The 26832-nt window shown below is 42.5% G+C and overlaps 1 protein-coding gene across 5 annotated transcripts in view; it reads right to left on the bottom strand.

Annotated features, from left to right (window-relative positions):
* LOC306851356 (cell adhesion molecule DSCAML1-like) overlaps nt 1–17464 on the bottom strand; it is a gene marked incomplete at both ends in the record, with an annotated part of 131642 nt that extends 114178 nt beyond the window's left edge. For 3 of the 5 annotated variants that reach the window (XM_079387525.1, XM_079387526.1, XM_079387527.1), the window contains one exon: nt 17215–17464. In XM_079387525.1, coding sequence (XP_079243651.1) covers nt 17215–17464 — 250 coding nt within the window. The remainder of the gene's footprint in view (nt 1–17214) is intronic. The other 2 variants (XM_079387528.1, XM_079387529.1) reach the window with 1 other exon arrangement.
* Between the last annotated feature and the right edge of the window lie 9368 nt (nt 17465–26832).

The raw sequence follows: 26832 nt of genomic DNA, 5'->3' as shown, positions 1-26832 counted from the left end.
TAGTGTGACCTCAAATTAAAGCTGCAGAAAATTGCATCATTATAATGCTGATTGGCACAAAAACATGCACAATTCCAAACTCTTCTATTCGGAGCTTTCGATTTTACACTTGTAAGACTGAACAAACTAAATAAGTCACAGGTAAAACCTAATAAAATATTACAAAATATTAGCAATAATTATGTTGCTTATGAAAAAAATGTCTGAATACACAGCTACTTTTAATGGCCACAAAATAAGACTTTTTTTTTTAACTAGAAAGTACATAGAAAAATTTAAATAATAAGCAGACTTTTTTGAGAAGATTTTTTTAGAAAACATTAGCAATATATATGTTGCTATGACAATAAAAAAAAAATCATACTTTCATACTTGCTGAAGGTGATGACTGAAAAATAGTTTGACCAATAGCGTGCAGGCGTTGTACATAATGGGCCAATTGTGGTGTACAAAAAGGTAGGATTTACAGAAAACAGTAAAAGAAATACAAATACGTAAATATAATGTATGTAGAGAACACGCCAATAGGAAAACAAAGCAAAAACCTGGACACTTTAGGTGATTTAGTAATCACAGCCAGGACATGTCCAGGTAAAAAGACGATGTATGGTCACCCTAAACAATGTGGTCAGCAAAAATTAATTTTGAGTGAAGATATTTGTATATACTTTGCCTGAAAACATCAGTGGCAGTATCCACACAAACCATGTAACAATGGTTGACCTCTATGTCCAAGGACTTCATATGTCCATAGACAATTGTTGAGACATTTAGGGTAGATGTTCAGTAATTTAGGAGGGTCTTAAGGAGCGGAAAAATAAAGGGCAATGGGATAACCCAATTTCTTCTCCCTTTGTTCTGAGATGACTTCCGTGTGAGGGCTAACGAAGCCCTGCAGCTCCTTGCAATTCTCGTTGCCATATGCCAAACGAGGAAAAGGGCTGGGAATGTTGAAATGCTCCATTAATGATGCCCGTTTTCCCTATCTATCTGTCTAACTCTCAAGATGGATGCATTATTCTCCACCCACTTCTTCAAACCGAAAAAATTCCAGCTCAAAAATGTCTTTGCTCATCATTTCTTGTTGTTTTTCCTTCCTTCTTGCCATCTCTCCAAGTTAATCATCTTCCATTTTCCTCTTTCCCATCTTTCTCTTTATGTGGTCCTTCTTCTTGCACATTTGCACAACATATACATACATACATACCTACATATATTTTTTTGTTCGGTCGCTATGAAAATGGCATTTAAATATGTATTGCAGACAGCCCAGGCTATTGCCAATGGTGAGCCACTATGCATAATGCAGCTCTCTCAGTCGCTCATCTGCATTTTCTCAGAATCTACACACAATCTTTCTTTCGATCACTGTGTCTCACCTACATAAACATTTCTAAATGCAGATGCATATTTTTGTGGCATGCAACTGTTCGACAACAACGCAATTCAACCATCCATTTGCCTCCGAGCCTCCCAATTAATTTATTTGCAGATTGTGCAAGGGCCATTTCCGCTGTCAAGCCTGTCTGTATCGCGCTACAATGCTGCATATTTTTTTAACAGCTTTCAGTGTCATAATATTTTCTTTAACCTTTTAAAATGACTCATGAGATTAAGAGAGAAAGGAGCTGACTTTCTTCCTTCTTTGTTTTTTATACCTTTCCTCAGACAAGCCACTTATCAAACCAATAATCATTTATGCACGGCGCAGTCGAGGAAAAATCAATACTACAGGTGCTGAGTAACTTCCAGCTGAATCTAAAGTCAGCCCTGCACTGCACTCAGTTATAAATGGGTTTACAAAAGCAACAATGAGGTGTGTGTGTGTTTGTGTGTGTGTGTGTGTGCGCGTGTCGGACATTTCTTCATAGCTAGGCTGAGGAGGACACATGTGCACTTGTGTTTAGATTACATTTGTTCTGGTATATTAGAGTAAATCTTGCCTGCCACTGTTGTCCCTGTGATTGTTCAGTGCTTTGCGTGAGTGAGCTCGAGTGGATTGGAAACCAATCACATGTAACCTCCCACATTTGTATGGGAGGCAATCTCTTTGAGAAGAGAGTGAGAGAAAAGTGGGAGAGTAGAAGAGGTATGTATTTTTCCCTATCTGTCGGTCACTACGAGTTATGTCGTGACGACATAGGGGATTTACTTGGAAACCCCAATCATCTCTGACTTAAGAGAAAACGCCAATGAATATTCGCTAGTGGATTTTGCATACCTGAGCCACTCCCAGTGCATATGGGTATAAAAGGGCGACAGGTGCATCCAGACATCAGATTTTTGCTTCAGAGCCGAGGGGATGAATGTGTTGATCTCCACAAAGCCATTCATCATCTGTCTGGAAGCTGTTCTGGTTGGCGTCACAGTGCGAACAGCGGTGTCCTGTCTGCAGCGATTCCCCTGGGCACTTCAACTAAAAGAGCAGATTTCCTAAAAGAGCAAATCATGGTCGGTTCGCATCTTTTTAAAGACGCTGTGCCGGCCGTGTCCTCTTGGTTGCGGTCGTTTCCTGTCCTGTTAAATGCACGAGGGTAGTACCAACCTGAGGTTTTTTAAGTGAAGTGATATACTGCCAAGTATGGTGACCCATACTCGGAATTCGTGCTCTGCATTTAACCCATCCAACGTGCACACACACAGCAGTGAACACACACACACCGTGAACACACACCCGGAGCAGTGGGCAGCCATTTATGCTGCGGCGCCTGGGGAGCAGTTGGGGGTTCGGTGCCTTGCTCAAGGGCACCTCAGTCGTGGTATTGAGGGTGGAGAGAGCGCTGGACATTCACTCCCCCCACCTACAATCCCTCCTGGCCCGAGACTCGAACCCGCAACCTTTGGATTACGAGTTCGACTCTCTAACCATTAGGCCACGACTTCCCCCCTCAGCGACTGACCGTGCCCTACGGGCAACGGAAGTCACAGCGCAGTCCCTCGGGAAGGCGATATCCACACACTCGTGGTCCAAGAGTGCCATCTATAGCTCAGCCTGCTGAGAGGGGCGAAGTCGACAAAGTACACTTTCTTGACGCTCTCGTCTCCCAGTCTGCACTGTTCGGCAACACTGTCGAGGACTGTGCCCAGCAGTTCTCGGCAGTACTGAAGCAGACCTAGGCCGTCCAGCACATCTTGTGTGGGCTACCCAGTGATGCACTGCTTCGCCGCAGGGCAAGCCCCAGTCTGCTGGTCGCCGTGGGCGCCCTCCTGTGTTCCCCTGAGCTGCTCTGCCTTGTGCTGGTGCATCGAGCCTCTTGCAGGAGTGTGGCGCCCCCCGTGTTCCAGCTGGCCCCGATATCGTCCAAGGATGCGATAAAACGGCCCTGACACGGGCAACCCGGAGATGTAGAAAGCTGCTCTATCTCAGGAGAGGGCGAGGACAGCGCCGCTCCTTCCCCCAAAGGAGGGCAGGGGGAGAATCATTCATTCTGTAACCACATTGTCAAAAGAAAGAGCAATTTCCCTTTCCTCCGGGTTCTCAGGTTTGTGGGCTGACAGTGTGTGACGCGCTGCCTCCTTACTCTCTCCCACGATCCATCTTTCCAACGGCCAAGAGAGTGCGGTTCGGGGACGCAGTGCCTCCCCGCGCACCTCTAGCCAGTCCCCTCAGGGACTCAGGGAGTTCGGCGGGGATGAGTCAGAACGCACCACCTTCTGTACCATTCAGCCCTACTCCCCTACGCTGCACCACCGCATGTACGTCGATTGTGCCGTTGAAGCCACTTGTACGGCATCTGGAAGTATGGCTTGCGCGCACAATTCGACTCGGCTATGCGATTCAGTTCGCCAGGCGACCTCCCAAGTCCAGCGGCGTTCTCGAGACCTCGTTGGCAGCTCGGAACGCTCCTGTCTTGCGCGAGGAGATTGCTGTCCTCCTGGCAAAGGACGCAATCGAGCCGGTCCCTCCAGCCGAGATGAGGGGTTTTACAGCCCTTACTTCATCGTACCCAAGAAAGACGGTAGTCTTCGACCAATCCTGGACCTGCGAGTCTTGTACTGGGCCTTGCTCAGGCTCCCGTTCAAGATGTTGATGCACAGACGCATGATCAGGTGCATCCAGCCCCAGGATTGGTTTGCAGCGATCGACCTGAAGGATGCTTACTTTCATGTTTCGATCCTTCCGCAACACATACCGTTCCTACGGTTTGCGTTCGAGGGTCGGGCATGGCAGTACAAGGTCCTCCCCTTCGGGTTCTCCCTGTCTCCCCGTGTCTTCACGAAGGTCATGGAGGGCGCCCTTGCCCCGCTACGGAAAGTGGGCGTCAGGATCCTCAACTGTCTCGACGACCGGCTCATTCTGGCCCAGTCCCGAGAGCAGTTGTGCGATCACAGGGATCTGGTGTTACGGCACCTCAGCCAGTTGGGGCTTCGGGTCAACTGGGAAAAGAGCAAGCTCTCCCCTGTGCAGAGAATCTCTTTTCTCGGTGTGGAGTTAGACTCGGTGAGTATGACGGTGCGCCTCATGGACGAGCGTGCCCAATCAGTGCTGACCTGCCTGAGTTCCTTCAGAGGCAGGACTGTGGTTCCACTGAAAGTTTCAGAGGCTCCTGGGGCACATGGCATCCGCAGCTGCAGTCACGCCACTCGGATTGCTTCATATGAGACCACTTCAGCACTGGTTGCACTCCCAAGTCCCGAGGTGGGCATGGCTCCATGGTTCACTTTGGGTGAATATCACACGGGAGTATCGCCGCTCCTTCAGCCCCTGGACGGACCTTGCCTTCCTACGGGCCGGGGTGCACTTAGAACGAGTGTCCCGGCATGTTGTTGCTAAAACAGATGCCTCCAGCACGGGCTGGGGCGCTACATGCAACGGGCAGGCAGCCTCAGGGCTCTGGACGGGGACTCGACTGCTTTGGCATATCAACTGCCTGGAGCTGTTGGCAGTGCATCTGGCCTTGCGGCAGTTTCTGCCACTGCTGCTAGGCAATCATGTGTTGGTCCGTACGGACAACACTGCGGCTGTCTCGTACATCAACCGGCTGGGAGGTATACGATCACGCCGCATGTCCCAGCTGCGCGCTGTCCACATTCCGGGGGAACTCAATCGTGCGGCCGATGCGCTCTCATGACAGCTCACTTCCCCGGAGAGTGGCGACTCCATCCCGAGACGATCCGGCTGATCTGGAGTCGATTTGGAGAAGCTCAGGTAGACCTGTTTGCTTCCTGCGAGTCCTCCCACTGCCAGCTATACTTCTCCCTGACTGAGGGGCCCCTCGGCACAGACACACTGGCACACAGCTGGCCTCGGGCTTTACGCAAATATACATTTCCCCCAGTGAGCCTGCTCGCACAGACACTGCCTCTTTGGCAGACATCTGTAGAGCTGCAGGCTGGGCGACACCGAACACCTTTGCGAGATTTTACAGTCTCCGCGTTGAGCCAGTCTCTTCCCGTGTGTTGGGTAACAGGTAAGTGGCTGGAAGAGTTGGCCGGTGTCACACTTGCTGCGCCATTCCCCCTCACCCGGGGATACGAGCGCCTTTTTTCCTCCTCCAGTTAAGATCCCCGGACGGCGAACCCTGGTGGAGTCCTCCAGCAGCCCCGGCAGTCAGACTGGGCGGAGCAGTCTGACGCCAGGCCCAGTACTGGTGCTAGCTCGCCCGGGTCTCCGGTCAGCCCCTGTACTCGGCTAGGTGTCCGTATGGCCTGATTCCCTTCGGGTAATCCCACACGTGTATTCGTCCACGGTACGGATTCCCTCACGGTAAACCCATGTCTTCCCTTTGACAGAGCTTTCTGTCAGGTCCTGCTGGCAGCCCTCCTCCCTACTCCTAGGTAGGATCTGCCCCAGGGTCCAATCGTATTTAGTACTGCCCCAGGCCTGGGTCAGTCCATATCAGTGTCTCCACGTGTTACCTCCCTTTGGGCAGGATGTGGCTTCCGTAGCGCCCTTCTCTGGAAGACTACCCAGCTTCCCCGTCGTTACTGCCAAGCTGTAACAACAAATAGAAAAGACTTGAAGCTATCTTTCATAGAAGGTCGAAATCCCTTCCGACTTCTTGGGAAAAGGAACAGCGGCTTGGCTATCTCCAGCAGCAATGTACTCAGTGGTCCCTGCGGGCACCAAGGTTAGCGAATTTGCGCTGGGGCGATGGGAAGGTTGCGACCTTCGCATGGCATTTGTCTGTCACGTGCTAGCTTGTCAACATCTGCATGCCACAAGGTCGTGACGGGGTTCAGGTTGTGGCGCTTTCCATAGGACCCCTATGTCGTCACGACCTTACTCGTAGTGACCGACAGATAGGGAATGTCTCGGTTACGTCCGTAACACTCGTTCCCTGATGGAGGGAACAGAGACGTTATGTCCCCATGCCACAATCTTGAATCATCGCTGGTTGCCAGGGACACGTTCTCGGCTCCTCAGCGGAAAACCTGATGAGTGGATGCACCTATCGCCCTTTTATACCCGTATGCACGGGGAGTGGCTCAGGAATGCAAAATCCACTAGCCAATATTCATTGGCGATTTCTCTTAAGTCAGAGATGATTGGGGCTTCCAACTAATATCCCCTATGTCGTCACGACATAACGTCTCCGTTCCCTCCATCAGGGAACGAGGGTTACATACATAACCGAGATGATACATTTGGTTATATAATTAGCATTTTGCATACATCTAAGGAATCAAATATATGATAGTGTAATAGCGCGAGTTTGGTAAATGCAGTTCAAAATGCATTAGGGGTTGGATTTTGAAATGGTAAGGGATTTCTACCCCCTTATTTTCATGTTAATGCAATGTCAGGAAAAAAAATAAATCAGCATTTGCAGAAGTAGTTCAGACTTCAAAGGATGCATTTGGAGGTTGAGAGTATCAGTCAACAAAATGTGAATTTTACTAAATCGCCCATGTTTCGGGTAGTTTCTAACTGTAGTTTAAACACGTTATATACTGCCCCTCTTCTGGCCACTCTTTACCTCTAAGTAAAATGCTTGTATATCATAATCTGGAACAGGAGCTGCAGGAATGTGAACATCTGTGGTTCCTGTTATTAGAGCAATTGACTGGAAGCTAAAATTACAAATATGAAACCATAGTGAAATTTACTAAAATTTCTTGAAGAATGTTACTATCAGAGATAAACATGATTACATACACATTACATACACATGATTTACTAAGTACAGTGTGGAAAATGGGGAGTACTGTAACACAAGGCAAGTAAGTTTAACCAATTGTGACTCTGGACCACAAAACCAGTCATAAGTAGCATGAGTATATTTGTAGCAATAGCCAACAATACATTGTATGGGTCAAAATTATAGATTTTTCTTTTATGCCAAAAATCATTAGGATATTAAGTAAAGATCATGTTCCATGAAGATATTTAGTAAATTCCTTACCATAAATATATCAAAACTTAATTTTTTGATTAGTAATATGCATTGCTAAGAACTTAATTTGAACAACTTTAAATGTGATTTTCTTTCTTTTTATTTATTTATTTATTTTGCACCCCCAGATTACAGATTTTCAAATAGTTGCATCTCGGCTAAATATTGCCCTATCAAACCATACATCAATGGAAAGATTATTTATTCAGCTTTCAGATGATGTATAAATCTCAATTAAAAATAAATAAATAAAAAGACCCTAATGACCCTATATATATATATATATATATATATATATATATATATATATATATATACACTCACCTAAAGGATTATTAGGAACACCATACTAATACTGTGTTTGACCCCCTTTTGCCTTCAGAACTGCCTTAATTCTATGTGGCATTGATTCAACATGGTGCTGAAAGCATTCTTTAGAAATGTTGGCCCATATTGATAGGATAGCATCTTGCAGTTGATGGAGATTTGTGGGATGCACATCCAGGGCACGAAGCTCCCGTTCCACCACATCCCAAAGATGCTCTATTGGGTTGAGATCTGGTGACTGTGGGGGCCATTTTAGTACAGTGAACTCATTGTCATGTTCAAGAAACCAATTTGAAATTATTCGAGCTTTGTGACATGGTGCATTATCCTGCTGGAAGTAGCCATCAGAGGATGGGTACATGGTGGTCATAAAGGGATGGACATGGTCAGAAACAATGCTCAGGTAGGCCGTGGCATTTAAACGATGCCCAATTGGCACTAAGGGGCCTAAAGAACTCAAGATGAACTCAAGAACTCAAGATGGCGCCGAGTATGGCTGCTGTGGTGTGGAACGCTCCCGTACTTTTGTTGTTTTTGTTTGTTTGTTCTGTGTTTAGTCATTTTCCTACTGTCAGTTTTACCAGAGACGAACTACTGGACATAAGGCAACACACACCGGACAATTTTTTTCCGGTTTTTGATTATTCAGACGCTTTGTTGGATGTTTTGGTCGGAGGGGCAGCGGTCCTAGTCAAACGCGCGCTCAGACGGAAAAGAGGGAAGCGCGCCGGCGCGCTGGTTAAACTCCGCGAACGCGGCTTCCGAACTGCGCTCCCAAGCATTCATCTAGCGAATCTCCGATCCCTTCCTAACAAAATGGATGAACTACTTCTCCTCACCCACACAAATAAGGACTTTACAAACTCTGCTGCATTGTGCTTCACTGAAACCTGGCTGAGTGAAAACATCCCGGATAACATGCTTCATTTGCCTGGATATCAGCTGTTCAGATCAGACCGCATCACGGAGCTAACGGGGAAAACGAGAGGTGGTGGACTATGTTTCTACATAAATGAAGGTTGGTGTTCAGATGTAACAACTCTGAAGAAGATGTGTTCTCCTAATTTGGAGGCCTTCTTCATAAACTGTAAGCCGTTCTATTCACCCCGAGAGTTTTCCTCCTTCATTCTCGTGAATGTGTACGTGCCTCCGGACGCGTGCGTGAGCGCCGCGATGCAACAGCTGGCTGAACAAATATCTGAAACAGAGCAAAGGTACCCGGACTCTTTTTTAATCATTCTTGGAGATTTTAATAAAGCAAATCTCTCCCGCGAACTGCCAAAATACAGACAGCACGTTACATGTCCCACCAGAGACATAAATATATTGGATCATTGTTACACAATAATTAAAGATGCATATCACTCTGTCCCACGGGCAGCTCTGGGGCTCTCTGATCACTGTTTGGTTCATCTCATACCGACCTATAGGCAAAAACTCAAATCTTCGAAGCCTGTATTAAGAACCGTTAAGAGATGGACTAATGAAGCAGAGCAAGATTTAAAAGCTTGTTTTGACCTCACTGATTGGACTGTTTTTGAAGCCGCTGCCACCGATCTGGATGAACTCACAGAGACTGTAACATCATATATCAGTTTCTGTGAGGATATATGCATCCCCACCAGGACATTCTTATCATTCAATAATGATAAACCGTGGTTTACTGGGAAACTCAAACAGCTTCGTCAGGCCAAAGAGGACGCTTACAGAAGTGGGGATAAAATCTTGTATAACCAGGCCAGGAACAGACTAACAAAGGAGATCAGAGTGGCTAAAAAGAACTACTCTGAGAAGTTGAAAAAAGAACTTTCAGCCAACGATCCGGCGTCGGTATGGACTGGTCTGAGGAACATCACCATGTACAAGACACCACCCCCACAGTCTGTGGAGAATCAACAACTGGCTGACGATCTCAATGTGTTTTACTGCCGATTTGAAAAGGCCAGATTGACACCCAGCACCCGCTCTGATCTGCACTTCACACATTCACCTTCCCCCCCTGCAACCCCCCTTACTCCCTCCCCCACCATTCTACCTGCGTTTAAAGTCTGTGTAGAGGATGTGAACCGGGTCTTCAGAAAACAGAAATCTAGGAAAGCTTCAGGACCAGACGGTATTTCACCTGCCTGTCTAAAAGTCTGTGCTGACCAACTGGCCCCCATCTTTACACAAATCTTCAACAGATCTCTGGAGCTGTGTGAAGTTCCCCGCTGCTTCAAACGCTCCACCATCATTCCCGTCCCCAAAAAGCCCAAAATCACTGGACTTAATGACTACAGACCTGTCGCACTCACGTCTGTGGTCATGAAGTCACTTGAGAGACTGGTCCTGGCCTACCTGAAGGACATCACTAGACCCTTGCTGGATCCTCTTCAGTTTGCCTATAGAGCAAACAGGTCTGTGGATGACGCTGTCAATATGGGACTGCATTACATCCTGCAACACCTCGACAAACCTGGGAATTATGCAAGGATCTTATTTGTGGACTTCAGCTCGGCCTTCAATACCATCATACCTGACCTTCTCTCAGACAAACTGAGACAGCTCTCTGTGCCCTCCTCCATCTGTCAGTGGATCACCAGCTTCCTGACAGACAGGCAGCAGCTAGTGAGGCTGGGCAAACTCACATCCAGGACTCTCACCATCAGCACTGGCGCCCCTCAGGGTTGCGTTCTCTCCCCACTGCTCTTCTCCCTCTACACGAATGACTGCACATCAAAGGACCCCTCTGTCAAGCTCCTGAAGTTTGCGGACGACACTACAGTCATAGGCCTCATCAAGGATGGTGACGAGTCTGCTTACAGACAGGAAGTTGAGCAGCTGGCTGTCTGGTGCAGTCTTAACAACCTGGAGCTGAACACGCTCAAAACTGTGGAGATGATAGTGGACTTCAGGAGAAACCCCCCTGCTCTCCCCCCACTCACCATCATGAACAGCACTGTGACTTCAGTAGAGTCATTCAGATTCCTGGGCACCACCATCTCCCAGGACCTGAAGTGGGACAATCACATTGACTCTATTGCGAAAAAGGCCCAGCAGAGGCTGTATTTCCTCCGCCAGCTAAGGAAGTTCAACCTGCCTCAGGAGCTGCTGAAACAGTTCTACTCTGCAATCATCGAGTCTGTCCTATGTTCTTCTATAACTGTTTGGTTTGGTTCAGCTACCAAAACAGACATCAGAAGACTACAACGGACAGTTAGGACTGCTGAGAGAATTATCGGTGCCCCTCTGCCCAGCCTCCAAGAACTTTACACCTCCAGAGTGAGGAAAAGGGCTAAGAAAGTCACTCTGGACCCCTCACACCCAGCTCACTCTCTCTTTGTACTGTTGCCCTCTGGCCGGCGCTACAGATCACTGAGCACCAGAACAGCCAGACACAAGAACAGTTTTTTCCCCCAGGCCGTATCCCACCTGAACAACACATAACACACCCCGGTACTGTACATCTGTAAATAACCCATCAAACCTTCATCTGCACATAGGACACATGCACATTCACAGTTCTGTCTATGGTCATGTCTCTTTTCTGTATATTTTTATTTTATTACTATTGTTATTCTTAATTATTGTATATTCTCTTCATTAGTGTTCTTTATCACCTTAATTATATGTTGTCTGCACTATGTTTGTACTTTCTGTACTGGAAGCTTATAACACCAAGACAAATTCCTTGTGTGTGCAAACACACTTGGCAATAAAGCTCTTTCTGATTCTGATTCTGATTCTGATTCTAAAGTGTGCCAAGAAAACATCCCCCACACCATTACACCACCACCACCAGCCTGCACAGTGGTAACAAGGCATGATGGAGCCATGTTCTCATTCTGTTTATGCCAAATTCTGACGCTACCATCTGAATGTCTCAACAGAAATCGAGACTCATCAGACCAGGCAACATTTTTCCAGTCTTCAACCGTCCAATTTTGGTGAGCTTGTGCAAATTGTAGCCTCTTTTTCCTATTTGTAGTGGAGATGAGTGGTACCCGGTGGGGTCTTCTGCTGTTGTAGCCCATCCGCCTCAAGGTTGTGCGTGTTGTGGCTTCACAAATGCTTTGCTGCATACCTCGGTTGTAACGAGTGGCTATTTCAGTCAAAGTTGCTCTTCTATCAGTTTGAATCAGTCGGCCCATTCTCCCCTAACCTCTAGCATCAACAAGGCATTTTCGCCCACAGGACTGCCGCATACTGGATGTTTTTCCCTTTTCACACCATTCTTTGTAAACCCTAGAAATGGTTGTGCGTGAAAATCCCAGTAACTGAGCAGATTGTGAAATACTCAGACCGGCCCGTCTGGCACCAACAACCATGCCACGCTCAAAATTGCTTAAATCACCTTTCTTTCCCATTCTGACATTCAGTTTGGAGTTCAGGAGATTGTCTTGACCAGGACCACACCCCTAAATGCATTGAAGCAACTGCCATGTGATTGGTTGATTAGATAATTGCATTAATGAGAAATTGAACAGGTGTTCCTAATAATCCTTTAGGTGAGTGTATATATATATATATATATATATATATATATAATAAAAAAAAATAAATCAGACCATTTATTATCTCATCTATTACAATGTTAATGGTTGTTAAAATGATAACAAATTATATAATCTTATTCAAATCAGCAGTTTGTATATTTGATCCATTTTAGTCCACATGCATTCCTACTAGAGGGTTAATTTGTAAATTAGCATACTATATCAACATATAATAACATATTAAAGTTTTCGACACACACACACACACACACACACACACACACACACATGATGGTTTTTGTGGTTTATGGGGACTCTCCATAGGCGTAATGGTTTTTATACTGAACAAAATGTGTGTGCTATTGCCCTACACCAACCCTACACCTAAACTTAGCCTTCACAGGAGACTTTGTGCATTTTTAGATTTTCAAAAAAACACCATTTAGTATGTTTTTTAAGCCTTTTGAATTACGGGGACATAGGCAGTGTCCTCATAAACCACCTTCATATTGTAATACCTCTGTCATACCCATGTCATTATACAAATTTGTGTCCTCATAAACCACATAAACATGCACACACACACACACACACACGCACACACACACACAAAACACCTGAGTGCTGCAATACAACCACACATTAGGACCCTGAACACAGAAGTTTACCTGAATGTTCTTTACCTGAATGTAGTCTTTTCCATACAATTAAAGAGAATAGGCTACTAATCACTATTTATTTATGTATTTCCTATTAGAGAAGTTTTAAACAAATCATATTTTTGTGTGATTATATTTGTAATATTTAAATCTATGATAAAAAGATATTGACAGCTGTGTTGTTTTCCAGTGCACATCTGTTCAAAGCGCTAGAGCAGCGTGCTGTTGCTATGGTTACCTCCTCAGGCTATTTCTGTTAATGAGCGATAGTGCACTAATTGTAGCTAACTTTTGTAGTCAGTAAAGAGTTAAATGATTTGTTTTAAGACCCCAAGTCTTGATTGACTGGATATGATCGGAGGATTCATGCTTTAAATAGGTAAATCAAATCATAATTCGCGACCTGACACTATTCTGACTGTCTGCGAGGTGCTTGCTCACGCGCTTAACTCACCTGCACACGAGCTCTGAAAGGAGAACAGCGGTCACCTGTCGAAGCGGCACGCGTACATTTCTATTTTGACCGCACTTCAGATGAAATGGCAGGTGGAGCGACGGGGTGTCATTTTAGGTGGAGGAGAAAAATAGCTCTGCGCTTAACCCAGTAAATCTCAATGGTTGCCAGTTTTCTTCTGAGTTTGAAGGGTCTGATGCATTTAATGTGTTGTATTTTACACAGAGTTCAGACTGTTAAGAGTTTATATGGATATTTTGCATGTCACAGCTGTATAGTTCCATAAAAAGAAAGCACGCCATAATAAACATACAGCTAAAAGCTTATATTTAATAGACTACATGGAGTCTATTATTAAAAAAAAAAAGACTATGGACTGATATTCGTTCATAATCATGTCTTTCCCCCCACATTTCCCTATAATATATTTAATCGTGACTTTAAATTGTTTTAAACTTTCTTGACCGACGAAGCAATTTCCCAGCGGTCACAGGAACGATACATACTTTGTGAAACTTTTCTAAGACTTTTTTGTGTTTTATTTAATTTAATTATTTTTTTCATAGTGTATGTTGGACTACTAAATGAGTGAAATTATTTAGCTAGGAACAGTTTGGTTTTTAAAAATCAATTCAGGACGGTAATAATTCGAGGGAGAAAAAAAAAAGACACTGATGGGACAAACCTGTTCAGTCTAAACCATCTCATTCTCAACTAGACGAAAAGTTCAAGTACAGATTACTACAGTTTATGAGAGGAACATGTGTTTATAACTGTGACTCATGCTGCTGTCACACAAGGATTTACTCTTTTTATTCAGGACATATTGTATTATAATGAATGAATGTATTGTAATGTCTCCCGGCAAATTACATAAAAAAGAAGAGGGAAACAGGTGTATATAACGAGTATAACGAAACAGAGAGAGAGAGAGAGAGATAAATGGAGTCCTTATGGCCAATGACCTGATTTACTTTTGGAGTGGGGGATGCGGCAGATCTCCTACTAATTGCGCAGCTGGGAAGAACAGGGGATTTGATGTGGGGGGGGGGGATTTTGCATACTTCTATGAGGGGGAGACCGGGTGGGATAGAGGTGTCCTGATGTGAGAGGAGCAGGTTTGACATTGCGAGCAGTTTGGAGGTGAAAACGCACGAAAGTGGGCAAGTTAGGTTTTTTTTTTTTTTTTTTTTTTTAATGTTCAGATATTTCTGTTATTGTCGATGTTAGATATAAACATGTAAGTTACTATTATTATTATTATGACTCACTCTAAAAAGGTCTGACGTGGCAAGCTCCTTTCAATCACATTTTAATTTAGGCAAATGTTCAGAAAATCGGATCAGACCGGATAATATCGCAGCCACCACACAAATTTGACGACCTGAGACTGCTGATCCTTAAAATAAATATTGGACAGACACAGATACACACACGCGAACACACACTGCCTACAGCCCCTTTATTCATTATTCAATATCATATGAAGCAAATCTGTCATAAATAAAATTAATAAAGATAAACAAATATTTGTTAAAACGTTTTGTTTGATACTCTAAACAGATTTGAGATCTATCACACTAAGTGTGCCCAACATCTGGATAAAAACATGAATTAATTCTAAAAAATATATATTTCATATTCCATATAAAGCCAAGACGATTAAAACAAAACAAAACAAAAGAAAAAACCCCAATAAAATATGGCATTATTAATCAGTTTAATAAAAATAGCTATTTGCTATTATTGTTGTTATTGTTAATAATAATAATAATAATAATGGTTATTATTTTTTAATCAAATTATGACTCCCATGCAAATAACAATGGGAATTTCCACAAGCAATACTGCAGCATCCCTCAGTGCCTTTTTCATTTTATTTAGTTGCATTTCCATAAAAAGACAAGCTGACCCTCGAGACGCCAATTTACCCTGGATCCGGTTTCCCAGACCGTGGTTCAGGTGTGAAGGCAGAGGGGTAATATGCTACAACTTGCCCGGGTCACGATAATGCATAATAATACATTTAAAATGACTGATCATTCCTAACCAAAAACGACTAAAATGTGTTCTTATGACAACATACAATTATTTCGAGAAATGTGGTAAAAGGGTTTTTAAAGGGAAATGTTTCTACATTCCTTGAAAGTGGAAAAGATGGAGGCGCGGCCCTCTCGGAAAAATACGCAGTCCTAATGCATATGCATGTATGATAATTGATGTGCGTTTTACATCTCCTATCGACCGTGTCATCAGGTCTCAAGATACAAGATAAGAAATAGGCCTATATTGTGAAAATGACAGAAAATACAATACAAACTATGAGCACTAGAAAATAAAAAAGGCAAAAACGTGGTTAAAAAAAAAGAAGTTTGTTGGCGACCTCCGTATCCCGTTTTTTACGGACTTTACGCCCTACTGCACCTTTCCTCCCCATACAAGAACACACGCAAACATACACAATCCCACATAATCACACCACAGTTCTCTTTCACAAACCCTCTCTCTCACATGCACACACACACACACACTGGGAGAGAGAGAATAATTCTGACCTTACATCCCCGAACAAATGACATTGTAAATTACTATATATATATATATATATATATATATATATATATATATATATAAATAGATGCCTTCTCAATTCTAAAGCATCTAAACTCGAGCACTGTAAAACCAGTCAAAGCATTTACATTTGAACTGTTTGTGGGTAAAAAAAAAAAAAATGCATACTTGACAAAGACATATCACATAAAGAACACTCCAAAATAGGCGCACACGTTTGAAAAAGTGGTTTCATCCAGAAATATTTTGCAAGATAATTTTAGGAAAATAAATAAATCAATCAATACACACACACACACATATATATATATATATATATATATATATATATATATATATATATATATATATATATATATATATATATATATATATGTATATGTTTGAGCAAAAACTGAAAGCATATATCCAAGGCTGGAGGGTGAGGGAAGGAGGGGTATATATGCTGTGAGGTGTCAAAAACAAAATTGTTGAGGAGACATCATGACAGAAATTGATGCGTAAAACTAACAGAATGAGCAAATACATAACCGTAATTATGATTGCAATAAACCACATCTTCGTTTTGCATTTATACAAATTCAAATGTGCCTTATCAAACCCACCATCAGCACAGCCAAACCAGGAATCTGTTGGCATAGAAAATGGAGGACCACTAATTGCACCAGTGCTAATTGGAAATGAGGCTGCATATGCCATTATATTTTTCACAGGATCCATGCAGATATATTCATCCTCTGCCACAAAAACTTGCACTTTTATTACAAAAACCCTATTATTCTTTTCCCTAAAGGCATATAGCATCATGTTACAATAAACAACATACAGACATATTCAAATCCTAGGAAATTTACATTCTTATTCGAGCCCAGTAAAAAAGTACACCAAGCGCAAACAAATTCACACCTCACTGACCAACTCTACTTTACCCACCCAGCAAAGTACAAACAGAAGGCCAAAAGTGTATGGTAAATGCACACGACCGATGCAAAATCTAATCCCGTTCTACATATTCATAACTCAACAGCATATTCATATCTTGCATACAAATCATGCTATCTCCCCCATTTTTGCGCACGGGAACATGCAGATCCTACAGCCTCATAATCTCCTGTTCGTGGTTAATCACCGACTACAGAAATAATTTTCCACATTTTAAGCAACTAAAAACATTTTTGAACGAAGTTGAATTAGTTTTGGAACGAACGAAACTATGTAAAATCCAGATATGTGAGAGCGCAATAAAATAACGCTAAATGTCTAGTCAATAAACTTTACAGATCGATTTTTGTGCACACACATTTCCACTTAATTTAATTTCATGAATCGTGACGTTTTATTTCAACATTGTTATAAATAAAAAATCAGCAAAAAATAAACTGACCACATACCTTCTTGAAAAGAATACAGCAGGAGTAAAGTTACCAGCCACATGCCATAAATAGCAGGTATATTTCTCAGGAATGTTTTGCAATCCCGACGTGTGCACTGTGCAGTATTCGGCCAGGCGAGGCTCCGTGCAGGAGTGGTGACGATGCTCCCCGGCGATCTCTCCAGCCCTAGTCCCGGACTCGCCAGCGCCGAGAAGCGGGGAAGACTTTGGTCCCGCCTCTCGTACCCTCCCCTCCGCGGGACCGTCATCCGAGCGGCCCCTCCTTCGGTAGTCTAATGGTACGGAGAGATGGAGAGGTGCTGGTGCGGGGCCAGAGAGAGACGCGGCGAGGACGGCGCGCGGAGTTTTGTTGGTGGGGGTGGGTTGAGTGCATCAGGGTGGACAGGACTTAACATGTTGTTGTTGTTGTTGTTGTGAGCGGTCCACGTGGCTGGAGACAGCCGGGGCATTTTGTGGCACTCAGTGTTACCATAGCGCACCTGGGAACTAAATGGCTGCTTTTTACGCACGGCAGATCACTTTTCGCGATGACAACGGCTTACCTTTTACCGAGAGAAATGTTATATTGATGCAACGCTGCTGAGAAAAAAACAACAACAAAAACAACAACAACAACAACAAAACAGTTTAAACCTTGTCCTTTCTCCCAGCGTGATTTGTTGGCTGGTTTTAGGCACTTTTCAACGGAAGGAAAAGTCCAGACTGGGAGACCACCTTAAACCATTGTAAAACCCGCGGATCATCTTTAAGCTGTTTTAAAGTTCGTGCAAATGTTGTGCGTAAACCCTCCGCGTATACGTTCTTTTATGTCACTGCTCACTGAGTGACACGCGTGCGTCCTTAGAGACTCTGCACGAGACCCTGTCACGGTATCTCTATGAGTTAATGTATGCGATTAAAGGAGAACGCGTGCTTCAGAGTCGCACCGTGGAATGTCTGAATCGCCGGCATTGTTCCGCGCTCAAAATGAGATTGAAATGAGAGGAATGACATGTGAGGGGCGTATCGTGTATTGTCTCGAGTGGCGGATAACGCTCACAGACCACCCCGGCTTTCTCGGTCTGGTGACTACAGTGTCTTTCTACACCACCTAAGCCTGCAAAAATAAATATTTATATATGAATAGATTGTATTAAACAGCGGAATGTGTAATTGTACAGCATTGTTAAACACTTATAATTCAGATAAAACAAATCTGTATAGCGTTTGATCGTTTTTGTATCTGGGAATTGGCAAACTCTTCATTTTAAAAAGGAAGAAAGCAGTCTGATGGATCTCTATGGATTGTTTTGACAATGATACGTAACAATGCCAGAGTACATGTCTGGGTGTAAAATTACAGTATGGCACACTACCCCCCAGGGCAACTTAAGAAATGACAACAATGTGTAGAGTGATAGTCTGCAACTGATGGTTACAGTGTTTGGCTTGATGGTTCTGCTCCAGCGCTCTCTGGCTTCACACACCCACATCTACTTCAGATAATTATTGAACTGCAACGTGCTGCTTTTGATTACAGGCTATGTGCAGCCCTGACAGAAAACCAACAACCAGTACAGAAATCCATCACACTGATTTGTGATTCTACACAAAATGACGGAGATGTATCCTTACCCATCCCCAAAAACAGTCTATGCCTGGCCAGTCGGCTACAGAACAGAACAGTTCATCTCATTTCATCCAGTTATTTCAGATAATTTCAATGGAATAATCATTAGTGAAGATATGTTGTCATGCCAGAACCTCTTAACCTGGGATTAAGTAGACAAGGTGAGGGTACATCAAATGTAAATGATTACTACTCTGCTAAACTGTAGGTAATTTAGTTTGTGCCCATAGAATTCCACAGAAATGTCTTTATATAGCCTATTTGCATGTTTTGTTTAATTGCATCATGCTTTCAGCTACAAATATGACTATAGTATTGTCAGTTCCAGTTTTATTTTTTTTTGCTTATATGACCCTATTTGGAAAAGTTTGCATTTTGGGGAGTACAAAATTCACTACGTGAAAAAAGTTTAATCTGGTTGAACAGAGTTGAACAGTACATTTCAGTACGGAGAGAGAACAGTACATTTTCGGACAGAGCCAAATATCTCACATGGACAATTCTGGAAATCAATGACATTTTGGGTTTTGAATGGTATAAAGTTGAAGTCTAAATAATTAAATGACTTTTAAGAAAAATGAATGGCTTCAGTGACCCATCTAGTCTGGTTTGTCACAGTTCCATTGCAAAAACTACTTGGGCCTGGGACAAAATTTTTATGGGTGAGCCCTTCTAAAATATCACCCAATAACTATGCTATAGAGGACCTTTGCAGGCCCCCAACATTATAGCTGTCAGAAAAAAAGAAAACAAATCCAGAATGTGTACCATTTACTGGCGGAACTTCTTGTCACTGGTGCAGAACCTTCAAAGGGTTCATGTTATTGACTTCAAGTAATAATATGTACCTTTTAGGGTAGATAAATTACAAAAGTGTACCTTTCAGAATACTGACCCATTAACAAGTTAAAAGTACAATTTTGCACACTTTTTTTAAAAGTGATGTGGCAGGGACAGCATTCCTGTCTTCACCTTATAACTGCCTCAATACAAATGGGGCAACTCCTTAGGGCAGGTGTGTCCAATCCTGCTTCAGGAGGGCCACTGTCTTGCAGAGTTTATTTCTAACCCCAATTAAACACTTTTGAACCAGCTAATCCAGGTCTTACTAGGCATATTGGAAACTTCCAGGCAGGTGCGTTGAGGCAAGTTAGAGCTAACTCTGCAGGACAGTGGCCTTCCAGGACTGAGTTTGGACAGCCTTGCCTTTGGGGTCACTTGCCCAGTGTTGAAGTCGAAACCAGCTCATTCGAGTCCAAGTCAAGATTGAGACCAGTAGAGGGTTGAGTCCAAGACAAGTCATGACAGAGTCAACATGATCCTGTGTTCTGTAGTCTTGGACTGGGACTAGAACGAGCTGTTCTCAAGTACAACTCTGCACTTGTCCATTACACAGAGGTTTACCTTGGCCACACACGTTGGAATTACCTGCTACTAAACTCCTGGATACCTGTGAAATTCAGAAATGTATACTGAAGTTTGCTGGTCAAGATATACCTCTTCCTGCAGTGGTTTGAATTGAAAAGAATAAGCAGAGAAGAGAGCAGTTGAGCAGATCAGCCGGACTCTTTGTTTCCTACCGAGGTCTCTCTCTACCACTCCTCTCAACTCAGTTATGTAACAAGTGGAAATATAGGAGATGGAATGCTACCCTTACCCTCCCACACACTTATGGAGAAACACACACACACACTCAGAAATAAAGTACAAGCCACACTGGCTGAAAGAAGTCTAGATACTGTGTATATATCTACACAATGTGCATCAGAGAGGAAGTGACCACTGACTTGCAGGCAGGCAGCTACTGTTGAAATCATTGCTAATACAAATCATCTGCATCACTCTCTCTCATCTGTTGCCTGGAGAAAAGCAGAGAACGAGAGAGAGAGAGTAAGCCAATGAGGAAAATGAAGGAGAGAGTGATCGGAGACGGCAGAAGCGGGTGGGCTAATGAGAACGGTAATGCTAATATGCAGACAATCAGAATCCCCCCTCAGGCCACGGCTACATGGTAGAATCATATTAACGCTAATGTATCTGGTATTAATGCAGAGAGCCCCTCCCTAACCAAATGCCTGCAAGGTCACTGAGGGTAGAGGGTGGTAGCGGAGTGGAAAGGAGGAGGCAAGGGTTGGCACCTTCCCACCTCAGCCACACGCAGGTAACGGGAGGGCACTAAATGCTAGTCTTCCATAATGGTGGCTAACACGCCCCGTTTCAGTTCCCCCTGCACAGGCCGCCTATTAGAGTGCTCTATGCAAACTAGCGCCATGCAGATCCAAAATGGCGGCCGAGGAGGCCCAGATGGTGAGCTGCTTTGGTTTAGCATGGCGGCGCAGTGGTGCACGGCTTGCCCAGTTTCGCTGGAGCTGCACTGGTGCTAATTAGCCAGCCTGATACAGAACCGTACGCCATGTTATGCTCGCCAGCATTAGTCAAATGAGTCAGTGAGCTGCACCAAGTCAGTCAGCTGAGGGAGGGACCCATGCATCTGCGCCTGCGCGCCAGTCTGTTTTTTACAAGACCAAATGTTTTTATTTCGTAATTTATGTGTTCTTTTTTTTTCCTTTGGGTGCTGATGAGGGGTTTGTTTTGTTTTAGCAGAGATGAGACTGTTGAACCCGAGCTTTCGAGATGAATTTGGTGTATTAGAGGGTGGGTGTGATTGTGTCTATGTGCATGAGGGAGTAAATGAATGAACGTGTGTGGAAACAGGAGGATATTTCTGGATTTCTCTCTCTCCCTGCAGCCTGTTGAGGGGGGAGAGATTGGGGGGAAGAGGAAGGTGGTGAAGCGAGACGTCAGGGGGGTGTTAATTTATTCAAATGAGCAGGGGAGGATAATGAAAGGGAGAGGGAAAGAAAGAGAGAAAGAGGAAAAGAGAGAAATGGGGGGTTGGTTGTTTCGCTTTGCAAATCTCTCATCTCCTGATCTTCCTCTTTTTTCATGTGTTTATCTTACAAGAATCTCTTGCCATTATGGACGGCAGAAACAGTGTAGCTGGAGAAAAGGAGGAGAAAAGTCGGAAAAAGGTGAAGCTGGGAATTTGTGGATATGCGATGAAAATAATGATTTATGCTAATTTATAAATTCTCATTTATTGAGTCATTCATAAAATCCAAAGTCAAATAAAAAAAAACTATATACACCAGATTTAGCCTTAGAATGTGGATGATCATTCATCATTCTGATGATGAATGAGAATGTATCATCAGAAAATCTGATGATTATACCTCAAATAAATAATTTGAAAGGTATGAGTGCTTGTATGGACTTATCTGACCACAGGTGACCTAGTGTATGATCTTTTATATCTTTGCAAATCAAATTAATTTAAGTATTCTTATCACAAAATGGAATCTTTCTCTTGCTGATGAGGTCAAAACGGGAGGATTTTTTACTTATTTTATGCTTTCCCTGGACTGGGTGTGTAAATGAGAGTGAATGATAACGATATGCAGTGCATTTGAATGAATTAGAATACTTACTGACATCTAGTGGGAAGATCGTACAATGCAGACTCTATCTATCTATCTATCTATCTATCTATCTATCTATCTATCTATCTATCTATCTATCTATCTATCTATCTATCTATCTATCTATCTATCTATCTATCTATCTATCTATCTATCTATCTATCTGGAATAACCACATTAGACATTCATATCCATTAGGTCTTGGGCTTCAATCAGGGCTCCAATCAGTTATCTTTTGCAGTACGATGTTGTTTCCATCCACAGAACAAGTTTCCATCCAGACCTGTGTGTTTAGATTATATCTCCATTCCCACGCCACAGTCGCCCCCTCCAAATTAACAAAGCCAAACAAGTGGATTTATTTTCACTACAAGTTAAACCAGTATATCCTTAAGCTCTAAGCAGGGGTGTTAAAATGCTGACTAACTGCAACAAGACCCAGTGCACTCATGTATACCCTTCAGGCTTGAACACTTCTCCGTGTGTGGGAACCTACAGCTACTGACCCTCTCACCATTACATAAACCTGTAAGCAGACCACTATATACACTTTATTCTGCAAGCTCATTGAGGTGTGGTCACATCAAAACTGCAACAATTTTTTTTAAGGTTAAATATACGTGTTTCAGCTTATTTCCATTTGCAAAATTGTAGAAAGTTAACTAATGTGTTCTTTTTAAAATTATATGCTCATGGACTGTGTATTGCATTCTTGATTTCCAACGTGCTTGGAGGTATTAAAGAGATAGTTCACCCCAAAATTCTATCATCATGTACTCGTTCCCAAACTGTATGAATTAATTTTTTTTCTGTTGAGCACAAATGTTTAAAAAAAATTGAAATAAAATAAAAAATAAAATACTATGGAAGTTGATGGCTACCATCAACATTTTGGTTACCAACATTCTTCAAAATATTGAACAGAAGAAAGAAACTCATACATGTTTGAAAAAGCAGAGAGTGAATAAAATTTTTTTGGGAGGGGTAAACTATTACTTTAAATGTACTCAAAATATGAACTGTACTCAGCTGTACCTGGTTCTTTGCCCTTAGCTTTTACAGATACTACGTTGTCCTTTTGGTAAAGAAAAATTAGTAGAAAAATATATATATAAAAAAAAATATTTTGACATCTCTTCAGACTGCCATTATCAGACTCTCTCAGTTTTTCTTTTCTTTTATTGAAAATCACGAAAACACTATCATGGACTTTTTCTTTTGCTATTTGAGCAAATGGGAATGCAACAAATATATTTTTGGTACTCATTCACTGCACTTCAAGTTAACCCAACTATGACGACTTCCGCTGCTGAGAAATCTGGAAATGTGAAAAAAAAACGTTTCCACGGTTCAGTACAGTACGGTACGGTATGCAATTATTTCCGTTTCCATTGTCAGAAGTTGTGAATGGTACCAAAATAGCGAACTGTACCGTACCACTTTTTTGGTACCCTTTGGTTGGGGTACCTAGCACAGCAAAGGGTACCAAAAGGGTGGAGCTAAACTCACTGCAGAAGTTGATTGGTTGAAGGGGATACTCGTTCCGCTCTGCGGTCTATGTTGGGCTTATTTACACCAGAGTGTGCAAACACAAAAAAAAATATAACAGTGTATTTTATGATTTTATATATTCACACAGAAAATAGACGTTTCTCAATATATGTTCTTGCCTGTTCTTGTGGACTTGTGAAAGCTCATTGCCCAAAAACCCGTATAATTTTCAAAATATTACTGTTATCATGTCATGAAATGTAGTTTTAAGAGTTTTTCAGGTGAGAATGTAATTGTTTAAAACTCAAATCTGCGGTTTATTTATAAAGTTGGCGCCTATTTGGAAAATTTGCTATGCCGATTTCGGAGCTCCACACGATCACCAGGCGCTCAGTGCTCATGTGTCCACATAGAGCAGCCTTACGCACAGCTAGTCCTTCCACATTTGCCGCTGGCTCTTATGTCTCTGTAGTGATTAAACATGAGATACAATTAGTTTTGGATATATTTAACAGGCATTCGTGGTCTTATGAATCTATTATTTGTTCCTGGCCACATCTTTTTGGCTGAGCACAAAAGTTATGTTTAATTTTATATATTTATTTAGAATTTTACCGTAGTACACCGCTGACTTTGTAGCATACGTTTGACTGAATTGTTTGCTTTTGTCTTTATTTCCTCTTATATAAGCCTCTTATACTTTGTACATATACTTGTATAGTGGCTATTATTGTTCATTAAAACTGACATTTAACAAAAAGAGGTAGAGTTGTGCTTATTGTCACGCTTTATTGTCAATCGCTACTTTCCGGCATACACCATGCCTATCAAGTAAGGGTACTGTTGACAGTGGAAACGCAAGCTGGATCAGGGTGTTCCATCCCGAATCATACCGTAGCGTACTGTACTGACCCGTACCGCTTGGTGGAAACGAGCCATTAGGCTATTTACATGGGTGTAGTTTACCTGCCTGCAACTCATTGCGGTTCCACTCACAGTAAATGCTGCTCCACACAAACTGTTATCATTTACGTGTGTGGATCCTCCCAAACTCCATCATCTTTGCATATTTTTGTGAGTTTGGGTTTATTATAACTTTCATCTGGGAACACAACATGCACCATTTCATCAGACTTGTAAGGTAAATAAACCTACACAAACACAGGAGAATACATGGGTATCTTTCTCAACATGCTAACTGTTCATAACGATTTTAAAATAAATGCTCAAACCGTCGCTCTGAGTTTACACGTTTTGATGTATTCAAGAAATAACGTGGCTGTAGCATTTTTGTCCTAAAGAAATGGGCAAAAGTGGACATTTAAATTAAATGTTTAGTCGATATTAAACAAGGATTAGATTGCACTTAAAGTGTAAAAACAATCGTCAGGCCCTTGGCGCCCTCTGCAGTCATTTGTTATAATGAATAATGTACGTTAGCTCTGTTTAAAGTATTCATTTTAAGAGTTTTGTTAAAGCCATACTTGCTTTTGATACTTTATTTATAGTTGCCTCATTGATATTATATGTATTTTAAGCCTAATGTTAGCTTAGGTCTATTTTTATTATTCAATTTTTTTTTATTATAATTAACTGATTACACAATTAATCATCAGAATAATTGACCTATTACTCCATAGACAAAATAATCATTAGGGACAGTCATAATAATTAATTAATCAATCAATCAATCAGTTCTTTCTAGTTCTCAAATCTGATTGGCTGATAAGAGTGTTGCTGTTAGAATCCAAAAGAACTCCAACAGCCATTTCACCGTTTGTGTATCACTCTGCTCGCCGAAGTTGCCGTATTTCTCAGTGAGTGTCATGGCGGATGCCCAAATCCACTATAATTTTAAAAACAATACTGTTTTATGTCACAGAATCTAGTTTTGAGAGAATTTTAGGCGAGAATGTACTTGTTGGGGCTTCAAATATCCGTTTTGTTACTAAAGATAAAATCTGCTTTAATGTTTTCGAAAACACAAGCTCCAGATGGTCAGCGGCCGTTCGGCACTCATAAACCCGCCGAGAGCGCCTCACTTCGGCCAGATCTTCTGGAATTTACAGCTGGATCTGATGTCTATAGTGGTTTAGTCTCACGTAGCCAGACTGGCGGCTGAAGGTCTGGTATATATGGTAACTTTTTTGGCCAAGGCCTGCCCTTGAGGCCGTTTGACCGACATGTCAAACAACCAATCACAGTTCGTTTCTTTCAGAGTCACGTTTTGGGGCGTGGAAATGTCGCCACAGTAACAGACCAGTGTGTAAAACTCTCAGACGTATTTTAAATATTCTGTGCCAGCGAAATCCAGCGTTTAGTTGATCCTGATAAGCGTTTGTCGTCACAGTTGTAAACACGACGGCTTTCTTCTTTCGTGAGGGGGTTTAGTGTCACAGCATCTTTGTTTCCAGACGGAACGTTAAAGAACGCGACACACGTCTCCTGGAAATCCTATATAATTCATCCAGTCAGAGGACGACTTGGTGTTTCCACTTTTGTGTGCCATATGCATCAGACGTTTAGCCAACGTGCCGTGGGCGTGACGTCTGAGGCTGAGACTAATAGTGGTTAAACATGAGATATATTTAGTCTTGGGTAAATCTAATGGCAGTCTTTGGTCTCATTAATCTAATATTTGTTCCAGAGCAAATAGTTTTGGCAAAATCTCATCATGTGTATGTAACTTCAATGCTGTATATCAGAGTGCTGCCTTTGTACTTTTGACTGAATTGCCTAAAAACTTGTATGATGTTTTATTAGATGGTTACGAGACTGTTTTACTAGTCAGCAGTAAAGACTTTTAAATGGAAAAATACTAAAGAGTGTAATGCTTTTAATATTAAAATTACTAAAAATAAGAGAGAACCAGCCACAATTTTCTGAATGAAACCTAGGCCTTTCTGGGGACAGACGGTGCGTTTCCTTGTGAGTTCATAAAATATAAGTTAAATAAGCAAGAGAGAATGAAAGAGGGGAAAGTGAAAGAAAAAGATGAGGGTGATGCTTGCTGAGCGCTTCAGCTCATGAGCGCGGC

The sequence above is a fragment of the Barbus barbus genome, assembly GCF_936440315.1.
Source record: "Barbus barbus genome assembly, chromosome: 31".
Lineage (NCBI taxonomy): Eukaryota > Metazoa > Chordata > Actinopteri > Cypriniformes > Cyprinidae > Barbus > Barbus barbus.
The sequence above is the reverse complement of the archived record's forward strand: the minus strand, read 5'-3'. Positions and strand labels throughout refer to the sequence as shown.